At 46.6% G+C, this 12663-nt stretch overlaps 1 protein-coding gene across 8 annotated transcripts in view; it reads right to left on the bottom strand.

The window, feature by feature from the left end:
• CHCHD6 (coiled-coil-helix-coiled-coil-helix domain containing 6) overlaps nucleotides 1-12663 on the bottom strand; it is a 260690-nt gene that overhangs the window by 221819 nt on the left and 26208 nt on the right. For all 8 annotated transcript variants that reach the window (XR_010111644.1, XR_010111645.1, XM_034957291.2 and 5 more), the window contains exons 2-4: nucleotides 11398-11506; nucleotides 7959-8028; nucleotides 5375-5519 (exon numbers count right to left, since the gene is read on the bottom strand). Coding sequence is in view for 6 of the 8 variants with exons in the window: in XM_034957291.2 (XP_034813182.2) it covers nucleotides 5375-5519; nucleotides 7959-8028; nucleotides 11398-11506 (324 nt within the window). In the remaining 2 variants the exon portion in view is untranslated. The remainder of the gene's footprint in view (nucleotides 1-5374; nucleotides 5520-7958; nucleotides 8029-11397; nucleotides 11507-12663) is intronic.

Genomic DNA, 12663 nt, shown 5'->3' with positions numbered 1-12663 from the left:
TCTATAATTTGCTCAGCACTACAAAGACCAAAATGATCACACCACAGTTCTTATTCTCAAGGAGTTTATAATCTGAGGAACAAGACAATAAAAATGTGGGAGAGGACTGTTAGAAAGGCTACAGCTGTAGTAAAACCAAAATCAATCCTCCATCTCCCTCATAATTTTAGAAAATTGCAATTCAAAAACTTTGAACATCTTAAAGTCATGATACAGTCGGCCACGGGGTATTGGTTCCAGGACCCTCCACAGATGCCAGAATCTGTGGATGCTCAAGCCTCTTACATAAAATGACATAGTACAGTGAGCCCTCTGTATCTGTGGACTTCGATCCACAGTGGGTTGAATCTGCAGATACGGAAACCCGTGGACAGGGAGGGCCAACTGTATCCAGTTCACATAGCTAAGGTGGCAGCTACCTGGAGCATCTGGGCATTGAAGAGAATGAAATACTAAGAGATCAAAAGTCTTCTGCCACCAGGAGAACAGGACAGGACAGCTACTCTACTGGTGGGATCCTTAGGTTAGAGGGGCACATCCAGGGACGGAAGCACTCTTGTTACCAAATCTTCAGTGGGAGGATTTGACCTTAGCTTCTTGATTTGCCACTGAAGTATTTTCCTAGTGATCAATGTCCAGCTGTCTCCTATTTATCTCTTTTGAGGTTCAGAAAACCACTCCACAGAGCTCCCCATCAGACTTTCAGGATGTCGTTCCACAACCGCACCTACACTGTGGGCCCCTCTAGCCTCCCCACCGCCACACCCTGCCGCTTCCTATAATCCAGCCAAAGACCTCATCCTCCCCAAATGCGTGGCCTTTGCTCAAGAGTGCCCCCTATCTGCAGCATCCTTCCTCCCTCCTCTCCACCTGGCAAATTCTATTCATTCTTCAAGATCAAGCTCACATTTCACCTCCTCTTAGAATTCATTCCCACCCTACCAGGAAGCATCAGGTGGTACTGCCTCCTTGCTCCTCGAGTGTCTTCCTGTCCCTCTGGGATGACCCTTGCAACGCTATGTGGTCACTTCTGAGAATGTTTAATTCTCCTAATAAACACATCTTCTCAATGTCAGAAGCTGTCTCTTATTTCCATTTATTAGGAAACTAACCCAGTGCCTAACATATAACAGGAATACAGAGTATGTGTGTGTGCATTTGTGTGTGTGTGTATATATATATATATATATATATATATATATACACTCACACATCATAAAATAATAAAAGAATTGCTCAGCAACAAAGAAAAGAAAGTTTTTGCTTTCTTGGGTTTTTAGATGGAATCTCGCTGTGTCGCCCAGGCTGGAGTGCAATGGCGCGATTCAGCTCACTGCAACCTCTGCCTCCCAGGTTCAAGTGATTCTCCTGCCTCAGCCTCCCGAGTAGCTGGGATTCCAGGCATGCACCACCACGCCCAGCTAATTTTGTATTTTTACTGGAGATGGGGTTTCACCATGTTGGTCAGGCTGGTCTCGAACTCCTGACCTCAAGTGATCCACCCACCTTAGCCTCCCAAAGTGCTGGTATTACAGGCGTGAGCCACCGCACCCAGCCAAGAAAGTTTTTGCTTTCTATCAGGTGTACTGTGTTATTACATACCTAATAATATGTGTCAGGAAGCAACAGGCAAGGTTGTAAATCTCATTCTCACCTAAAATAAAGCCTCAGCCAGGACTTGATTACTCCATCCATTTGATTTTTAAGACTCCACCCATCAGAAGACTGAGATCAACAGCATTGTTCTTTTTATTTCTTCCCAGAATGTTTGATTTGGACTCCTAATTTCTCCATCAACTCAGAGGGAGAAACACCTCTCACAGGATCCAGTGACACCCATGGCCTTCACTCAGACCAGAACCAGGGCACCACCAGTGACAGCAAACACGCATCGACACGCACAGAACAGTTCATCACTGCTGCACTAGATGGGAAAGGGCAACACTTCTGTCATCAGAAGTAGGTCAGAAAAATTATTACCTTTCCTTGTCATTAGTTTTATAACTTTTCCCAACAATAAAATGGACCAATCCCTTACGCAGAAGAGGGTTTTAAAATCAATATTGGAAAAAGTCAGAGGCAAGTGAACAGGGTGGAAGAGCACATCACATATTAAGCGGCACTCAGTACAACAGGAAATCCTCTAGATGAGGCTACAGGTTCACAGGGAGGGCTACAGGGGTAGCCGAGAAGGCACCTAGGAGGAGTGGGCAGACAACTCATTCTGCTGGCGACCATGCAAGTTCCATCTCAGGTCCAACCCTCCTGGAGGGCTAGAAGGATGTGCTGTGATCCACACACTGCCACACCACCAGTCCCTTCAGCACTCCACGCAGCAGGCTGCCAACTAGCCACCTCCTTCAACCTTTCCATGCGGAAGATGCAGGAGAGAAAAGAAAAATTTCCCTGCTTTTGTTAGGTTCTTCTCTCCATCTTTCTCCTCTTATTTAAATCTTCCAGAATATAGTTTTGAAAATATAGTTTTACCTCCACTAAAAGCACTCCCCAACCATACCAACCCAAAGGGATCCCCCCTTCTTTAGAAGCAATGGCCATAGCATCTGCTCAGCATTTAGTTGACTGCCTTGGTTATCTGTTAACTTACAGAACAATGCCTAGTACTATCTTCCCTTCTCCTCTGTTTGTACTGAGTATTGAATATGGTTGTACACCTTCAACATCATCTTCTGTAGCACCTCCTATAGGAGATGCCTTTCCAATAGCATCAAGCAATAGAAGCCAACTTCAGCTTACTTAAGCAAAGGAAAGTTGACTGGCAGGTCATCAATGGATGATCCAAACCTCAAGAAGGCAGGAGGACCAGACAGAAACCAATGATACCCTGAAAGTGTAGGAGATGGCAAAAGATATAACCTCATAGCATGAAGGGGCTGACTGCAACACCTGAGAGACAATGAGGAACTCCCATCCTGGCCTCCTGCCATTCCTCTGTACTCACTCAAAACTGAAGGTCCTCAGGCATGAGGTGCAAGCTGGCTAAGCTTGCACTGTGCCCAGATCCAGCTTCCACAGAGGAATTACAATCCCACCAAGTCTACACACAGCAGGAAACAGGAACACTCCCAAAAGGAAACTGGAACACCAGTTGCATGGAGAAATGAACGCTGAGCAGTCAGAAAATGAGAATGCCCATGAAAGTAGTTAAATGTTTTTAAAATGAAGGAAGTAACTTATGTCACTATTCCCTAAGAATTCTGGCTCAGAAAAGGGGATTATTATCCATCTAGAGACCTGAGGGGGATGGGAATCAAGTTCTTCCCCAAGGGATAGTCCTGAGAAAGCGGCGCTCAATCTCCTTTGCAGGAGTAAGAATGGGAAGCTGTGAATTCTTTCACTGTAATTAATACATTCCAGGTGAGAACGAAGAGACAGCAGACCTGTAGGTTGTAATCTTCCACCTCTAGAGGAGGCCAACTTTTCCTGCTCATGCCATACTGATTAACGCGTCATCTCCAGGATAGGGGTCCTTCTTACTTGGTTGTCAGGCTGCCTGCAGAGTGGTAACAACCCATCTGCCTCTCAGAGACTGACTGCAAGAGCCTCTGAAGGCATGCCCTGGCCCCGGTTTCTCACTGCATCAACTGATTCCTCACTAGGATGCCATGGGGTTCTAAAAGCACAAGTCAGATCTCATCACTCCCATCCTTACAAACTTCAGGAACCATTGACTGTTTCAGGATCGATGCGGGCTACTTTGAGGGTTAACTCCTCAGCACATCCAAGGCCTTCTAAAATCCAGCTTCAAACCTCACTCTTCTCACTGGATCCGATCACCTTCTCAACACCTGCCTCTCAGCCCAACTGCCCCTCAGCCTTTAAGGCTGAGTTTAATGCCGTCTCTGACCTACCAGCTCTGATCCACCAGCAGCTTATACATTTGCATTTCCAAATCTTTTCTTCAATTTAACAACTATTGTAACCAATCTGGCCTTTTTCAAAGTTCTTAGTTTGTCTTCTCCACAGACTAAAACTTCCCGAGGGCTAGGATCCTACATTGTTTGTATTTCCCAGAGGGCCTGGTTCAAAGTGCATTTATGTGCCTACTTCACACTTCAAACATTTGTGTAGTCATCAAATTAGTAAGCTAAGGCCTGTGCCCAGCCAGCACGTCTGACCTCCCAGGATAGCACAATCCCAAATGATGCTCTCACATCGTGTTCAACCCCCTTCTACACAGCACCATGTGTACGAGGCTACCCACCTAAAGTAGTGCAAGGCTGTTCCTGGTCTCAAACCTCATGGCCTCCAGCAGATGTTATTAGATGCCGCCCACAGCCATGCTTCCCTCCCCCAACTTCCTTGCTGTCAGTCCTAATTCTAGCTGGATATGCAACCTCCCTAATGTGACTAGAAAAGAGCCCTAGCTGCAGTCAGTGGAGCCCTCTGTATCCCCTCTGCTGAGGACTGGCTTAGCCATGGGCACCTGGTACAATTCAAGCCAGTGTGATGTAAGAGGAATTCTGCCAGGAGCTTCTAGGAAAGTTATCCCTGTGATAGAGACACAAGGGTCGGCACAGCCTCTCTTCTTCTACTGAGGGTTTTACTGTCTGCATGGGACTTGTGGGGCAGTAACAGCCTTCATTAACCATGGGGACAGCCTGCCTAGGATGCACTGGCACACTGTGGATGGCAGAGTGGCAGGAAGAGAAGCACCAGGTCCATGATGATGCTAGTGAGCCACTGAATTAGTCAACCCTGGGGGCACTTGAGACTTCTCATGTTGCAAAATAAATGCTGCACTTAAGCAAAAAGATCCTAATAGCCACCCATCACTTAAATGTATTAATGATAACAACAATAGTGCACTCCCATGGTCTGCCGGCATGTGCTAAGTCCTGGACAAATACTATCTCCTCTGATTCCCTGGGCAGTCCTGTGTGTAAACATCACGAACTTCAAGCAAGACTCACAGACAGGGTGTCCAGGATTTGCACCCAACCTGCCTAACTCTAAAGATGATGCCCTCCCTGTCATATATTACATGGCTCCAGGCCTCTAGTCCTCTGCCCTCACACCCTCCTGACACACATACCACTGCAGCCCTGACATCTGTGAAGTTTCAGAGCTAAGTGAGACTGTTGAGTGGTCTGGTCCCTTACTGTGTAGACCTGAGGCCACAGAGACTGCAAAAACATGCCAAAGGCAGCAAAGCAAATCACTGACAGAGCCAGGGCTGGGAGAACCCCAGTTCCTGGCTCCCAAAAGACCCTTTTCCACAGAGGTGAAGCCGAGCACATCCCAGGGGCAGCCTGAGCCAGCAGGGCTTCAGACTAACCAGGTGCCAGGGCCCGCCCCCTATTTCCCAGGGTGCTGCCCAGCTCAGAAGGCTAGATCAGGGAAAATCTGCACTCACCAGCCGGAGTGACTTCTGCTCCTCATGGCTGATGCTGCCTTCGCCCATGGGCAGGGAAGCCTTGGAGTGCTTGGTGGCAGCCTCTCTTTCCCTCTTTGCCACCTGGAAGAGCTTATCCTGGACAGCAGCATGCTCCTGTTCATACCTGTGCAGAAGAAACATGAGGAGAAACAGATGTGGATGGCATGACGGGCAGCCCATAGCCAAGACAAGATCTGCGCACTCACTTCAGCCACCAGGGAAATGCTGAAACCAGCCAGCGGCTGGTCAGGAAAGGAGAGAGTGCTGTGAAACCGCATGCCCCATCATTCCACACCCAAGCTCAGGCAACAGTGACAGCTCCCCAGACAAGGGGAGACAATGACACTGAGCCAAGACAACACAGCTCAGGAACAGGAGGAGACCTGGCCAAGTAGGCAGCCCCATGCCCAGTGAGAGTCTCAGGGAGGGGCTCAATCCACGGATTGCCTCCACTTGAGAGCTTGAAGATTTGAGATGGTAGTAGTCCTCTGTTTTGAACATTTAACTCTTCATTCTGAATATCTTCCTACCCTTTGACCTATTTCTGGGCATTCTGCCTAGTAAAATAATCCTATAGAGAAGAAAAAAGTTATTAGTGCTGAGATGCTCTTAACAGTATTATTTATTGTAGTGAAAAAAATGCAAGCAACCTAAATGTCCCAAAATCAAGGTCAAGCTAAAGAAAATATGGTGTGATCATATAATGATCTATGACATCATCACTAGAAAATAGTCTTTCATTTGTCTGTAGGTTGAATCTAAAAACTGAGAACCAATAAATGCTTTTAGCAATAAAACTGCTTATAAAGCAGGTGAAACTAATGACAAATCATTATAATACTAAGTGAAAATAGCAAGATATGAAATTATCTATGACATTCAAAAAATAACCCTAAACGGGGGGTGAGGGGACTGGGTGGAGAAGAACATGAAATGCTCCAAAATATTAACAGTGGTTGTCTTGAGATGACGAGTCTATGGGTGATTTTTTCACTTTGTATATTTTCTAAATCTTTCATTAGCAGGCATTACTTTACCATTTTTAAAATGTTTAAAAGTACCAAAAAAGCAGGGTTCAGGTTAATAGTTGGCTTTTTTTCTCTTTTTTTTTTTTTTTTTTTTTGGTTTTGGGTCTCACAATGTGGTCCAGGCTGGAGTGCAGTGGTGCAATCATAACTCACTGTAAACTCCAACTTCTGGGCTCAAGCAATCCTCCCACCTCAGCCTCTTGAGCAGCTGGGACTACAGGCATGTGTTACTACCCCCCAGTTAACGTTTTTAATTTTTTTGTAGAGACAGGGTCTCACTATGTTGCCCAGACTGGGCTCAAACTCCTGACTTCAAGCAATCCTCCTGCTTTAGCCTCCTAAATTCACTGGGATTACAGGATTGAGCCGCCATACCTGGCCAGGTGAGTTATTCTTGCTAAGACCGATTAGGGAGAGTAAATCTTAGAATGTGGGCCTTAACCCATGGCTATGCAACAGACCCAACATGGCTGAACTACTAGAGGGCAAACGCCCAACCATGGCTGACACTGGGCCCCCTAAGCTGACCCACTGGGTCCTCTGACCATACTGAGGGCAATTTCCTCAAGGATGCTGAAGAGGTCAATCAGTAACAACTACTGTGAGCATCCACTGAGAACTCTGTAGGCCAGGTGCTGTGCTCATGTGCATGATATATATAAACATATTTAACCATGACAAGATCCCAATTAAAGAAGTACTCTTCTTAGCCCTTCTTAGATGCAGTGATATTTCAAGTTCATATAACTAGTAAGTTGCAGGATCAAGATACCACCCTGTGCTCCACTGGGGCCTCTGTGCCTTAACCACTTTGCTAAAACTTCTCCCGTGACAGGAAGCAGGTCCCATGACAGAGGCGTGGCCAGCTCTTGGGGTCGTGGCCTGTGCTCACAAAGTTACCAACATCCTGGAGCCAGTTCATCTGGACAACCACAGTTAGCACTGGGAGGGCTCCACTTCCTCATCTCTCTAAAAACATGCCTGCATGTGCACACACATGCAGAAGTTCCAGCCACTCAACTGTTTAGTCCTAGCTTTTTTAAATGATTTTTTTTTTTTTTTTTTTTAGAGATAGGGTCACCAAGGCTGGAGTTCAGTGGTGCAATCACAGCTCCCTGCAGCCTCGGCTTCCTGAACTCAAGTGATTCTTCCACCTCAGCCTCCCGAGTAACTGGGACTACACGGGCACACACCACCACCCCCAGCTAATTTTTTATCTTTTAGAGACAGGGTCTTGCTATGTTACCCAGGCTGGTCTCAAACTCCTGGCCTCAAGCAATCCTCCTGCCTTGGCCTCTCAAACTGCTGGGCATGAGGAACATTAACAATCAATTCCCCTATGCCCCTTTTGGTGTTTCTACATCTTTAAACTAGGACCAGTGATACCTATACCATAGGGTTGTCCTTCAATGCAACTGAGATTAATTATGTGAGACAAATCCTCCAGGGCTTCAGGCAAGGAGAGGGGTACCCAGTGAGGAAAGAGGCTTTTAGGCGGAGCGCAGTGCCGGGAGCAAGCAGGCTCTCGGGCTCACCTCTTGACACCCTCCTTCATCCCTGAGGGCTGCTGGCCACCACTGCTCCCCGACCTGGGCAGTGTGGATTCTGCAAAGGAAAGAGAAGAAAGGGCCTGTCAGTGGCACCCCAGGGTCCACGAAGTCACAGAGGTCACCCAGAGAGGAATGACCCCCATGAATGAATGTGCCCCTTGGAAGGCAGCATCACAGATGTGTCCCCACAAAGGAGCGTCCGCAGGGGCAGACAAGGAACACCCTTGATTCAAGCTGTCTGGAAAGCCAGATGATCCAAGCCACCTCTTATCCCGAAGGGGTCTTTGCACCAGGATGCCCACAACACTGGGTGCAGTGTTCCAAACCCATCCCTACTCTCCTGACAATTATTTGGAATCCAGGTCATCTCCTAAGCACAGGCCAGGAGTGGCTGCGGGAAGTCATTGCTTTGCTTCATGAGGACAACCTCCCGGGTAGAGGTTTTGGCATAGGGAAGGGAAGGGGTGGGGGCTCTTTAAATCTTGTTTCCCTTAGTACCCACCTGAGTCTGCACAATCCCCACTGTGGCAAATGCCCCATATTAAACCTAATTCTACTTAACCACTATCGCCTTTAGTATTATTGGGCTCTTTTTGTTGTTACAGTAGGTCCCTTTTGATCATCACGAATTTTGGGATTTCTGAGCAAATCCAATTCACTCTCCCCACCACTTGCTGATACTGAAGGTTTTGTTACTACCCTGTCCCCAGCCTTTACCCTTCCAAAGCTCTCTGTCAGCCAAAGCTCACCATCTTTCTTGGCCTTCTCCGATGTCCCACACCTCCCTCCACCACAGGGTTCTATGCACCAGCAGCCAGAACCACATAGAGCATAACATAAGAACCAGGCTGTGTGAGGCGCTCAATGAGGGTGTGCGACTCCACCCCAGACCCGTCAGGGATCCTTCGGGGGGCACTTCTGAAAGCATCAGCTGTGACTGCTCGCACTTTTAAACCACCTCTCATGGGAGGAGAGCACCTCCCATGCTCCTCAGCAACACACCAGGTTCTCAACTGAGGTGAACTCAGGAGCCTGCTGCGGGGTTTCATCTCCACACTAGTGCTCGCCATGCTTACTTATTTGTCTGAAGAGCTTTACTGAGGTTTAATGTCTGGTATTTTTGCTTTTTATATAATTTTCCATTTTTTAACTACAAAAATAACGGGGCTGCCGATGTAGAGCATGTGGCACTCATCCTCACTGCCCTTTCTGTGTGCCCCTGCCCGCTCCCCGCTCCCTTGGAGTGCACATTGTTGAATATGTGTTTCTTCCAGTATTGGTGACATGGAGATCCTGTCATGAGTATGGCCATCTGTGCACATTTCCTACTGAGTTGTCTTTCTTAAAGATCTTTAAGAACTTGCTACATATTAAGATTACTAGGACTTTGTCAAATGTTATATTTTCCCTAACTTATCCTGTTACTTCTTTTCTAAATTGTCTAATTTCTTATATTTACATTTCCTATTTTTTTTAATTTAAGATTTCTTCGTTTAATATGACGTGTAGAAAATCTATCTTCTATTGTACTTTCATGGCTTCAAGCCATACATTTCAATCTTTTATTTCCTCTGACATTTTTGGGGGGTATAGTATGAGAAGAATTTAATTTTAACTTCTTTTTCTAACTTTGTTCCATCACTAAAATAAAGCAAAAACTGGTTTTAAAAGTATAAAATATCTTAAAATTAGTTAACTTTAAGACAGTCCATTTATGCTGACTCTTCAACATTCAGAAACAAAACTTACATCTATCATTTAAACAGCAAAGTACTTTGTTATAATTAACTCCAAGTGACAAAAGAACCACTGTTCTTGCTTTCTAAACTGCTGGAACTTACCAAACTGAAGCAAATGCTTCTTATTTCTTCTAAAGCTGAAACTGATGTGTAGTATTATATATTATGGCAATTTTCGCTTTTATCATCACTTTCTCCCTCTTTCGAGTTAATCCAGTTTGTTAAAGTGCATTGGGTCAAGTTAGACTCCTCTTAAGCCCTTCTCATCAGTTAGTTAGAGCCAGCGTGGGGAGTAAGTGAGCCCTATTAGTAAAGGACAAGGGCTTCTTGGGGGGTTTTCAGGAATCTCACACATCCCCTACAGTGGTAGAGATTCAGAAAGATCTTGGGTTGGGTCCAAATCCAGGTGCTGACTGGTTCCTGGGCAATGCTTCTAGGCCCCCGAGCAGGCTGGGATGCACCCTGTCGCCAGACCTCCGCTCCTGCAATCTGCCCATTCGCAGTGCCCACCCACCACCATTCCTCCTGCCTTTCACAGTCCCTCCTCTCCCGTGAGCCTGGGACAGATTCCAGTGTTGCATCACAACATGACACATAACTCATCAGTCTCCATAACCAGAGCCAGGTGTGCCATGAGAGAGGGTCCCTGCCCACCTATCACTGTGTCTTGGCACAGGGCACAGGACTTGGTTCTGGGTGGCCTTCAGTAAACACTAAGTGGGCAGGATACAGCTCTCATATTCTAAACTCTTTCAACCCAACAGGGAAGATGAGTAGAAAAGGCAACTGTAACGCGAGACCAGGCCCAAGAAGAACAATCTAGTGGGTGGTTCTCCACACGAACAGTCGGTCCTTCCGTGGTGGCATGCTGCCTCCAGCCAATCTTTTTTTTTTTTTAATTGAGTTACGGAATCTGATAGATAGACCCAAGTTCTCAAAAACAAGTATGTTTTGAGCAGTTGCTCCAAGGACTTTTTTATTTTGTAATATTTTAACATTTGTATGCCTTAGAACTTTTTTCCTTAAAATTTTATTTCCTTGTGTTTGCTACAAGTCGTTATTAGGGGAAAGCACAAATTTCTTCATTTGCAACACGCACAATACAGTAGGGAACAAATCAGCTTTGAGCCCGGCTTGAGCACCAGCTTCACAGTGGGCCAGGAAGAGGAACTCCTAGGACCCCTCCTAGAAGCCCAGAGGGAACCATTCCAAGGGCCAGGACAGGAGCTCTCGGCCTGAGGCTCAGGTGAGGGCTGCTGCGGTAGGCGCCTAAATCACTGACGGAATTCTCCTATACTTGGCCCCATTCACGTGAATCCACATCATTCTTTGACTTGGGAGTTAGGCTAGAGTGGCTGAAGCTGAGTCATGGCTATGCCGCCTCTGAGGAGCCTTAAAGGCAACTTCTTTCCTGAGCTGTCAACTCAGGTCCTTCTGCCTCAATTCCCACATGGAGAAAGTGGCACAGAGGGAAGGTGGTCCGACCCGAATCCTGGCAGCTCTGATGACAGCCCCATCACTCCCAGAAAGCCACGCTCTTCCGGAAAGCCCTTACCAGACAGAGCTGCTTAACGTCATCCAGAAGCCAACCTGAGCCCTGCGCGCCATCAGGTGGGCTCGGGTGAGCACCCATCACTCCTTTCACTGTCTCTCCACACTCCACAGAACTGTCACAATCCCCATACCTTTGTGAGGGGCTCTCAAGTTGCCATCTTGAAGGCCAAAGGTAGAAGATGTGGGAGCAGGGGGTGGAGAGCTGGGCTCCTTCATGCGATTCACCACGTTTTCAGACAGCTAAGGAAGCAGAAAAGAGGGAAAAGAAAAAGTTATGTCACAGAAGTGCCTGGAAGCAAAGCCTCCTCTTTATTCAGGCCCCAGATTTACTGAATGCGCTGCTTCCTCAAGACCAACTCCAACAAAGCAATTCTACTAAAACTCGTCTCGTGGTGGCCCAGTGCCTACCAGGTCCATGCTGAGCCCATCCGGATTCCCAAGCCTACCAATATATGTCCCCTGCTGGCTTTGCGGCTTTACCCCCACCACTCCCCTCCACACACCCAGTCCTCAGGGGAATCTGATGTCTCACTTTTCTCACCTCTTCTGAATTCAGGCATGCTCTTCCCTCTGAACCACCTCCAGCCCACCACCTCCCTCTCTGGGACATCTCCACCCATCCAAATCATATCCTTTCTTTGGAGGTATCTCAATGTCCCCTTCTCCAGGGAAGGCTGCTCCTCGACAGCATGCAAGTGAAGCACAGGTACCTCCTTCTATCACATTTCTCTTTATTCCACTTTGCAGATAACACATTTTTTTTTACAAGTTGAAGGTTTGGGGCAAGCCTGCATCAGGCAAGTCTACTGGTGCTGTCTTTCCAACAGCATGTACTTTGTGTCTCTCAGTCATGTTTTGATAATTCTCATGATACTTGAAGCTTTTTCATTGTTATATCTGTTACAGTGATCTGTGATCAGTGACATTTCATGTTACTCTTGTAATTGTTTTGGGACACTGAGAACATTGTCCATGTAAGACGGCGAACTTAACCGATAAATGCTGTTGTGTTCTGAGGGCTCCAGCAATGAGCCATTCCCCGACCCCTGTCTCTCTCCCTCTGCTTGGGCCTTTCTATCCCCTGAGACACAACAAAATTAGGCCAATTAATAACCCTGCAATGGCCTCTAAGTGTTCAAATGAAAAGTCCCATGTCTCTCACTTTAAATTAAAAACTACAAATGATTAAGCTTAGTGAGGAAGGCATGTCGAAAGCTAAGATAGGCCAAGAGCTAGGCCTGTTGCACCTAACAGTTAGCCAAGTTGTGAATGCAAAGGAAAAGTTGTTGAAAGAAGTTACATGTGCTACTCCTGTGAACACATGAATGGTAAGAAAGTGAAACGGACTCACTGCTGATATGGAAAAAGTTTTAGTGGTCTGGATAGAAGATCAAACC

The sequence above is a fragment of the Pan paniscus genome, chromosome 2, assembly GCF_029289425.2.
Source record: "Pan paniscus chromosome 2, NHGRI_mPanPan1-v2.0_pri, whole genome shotgun sequence".
Taxonomy (NCBI): Eukaryota; Metazoa; Chordata; class Mammalia; order Primates; family Hominidae; genus Pan; species Pan paniscus.
Note: the sequence above shows the minus strand (reverse complement) of the source record. Positions and strands in the feature narration are given on the sequence as shown.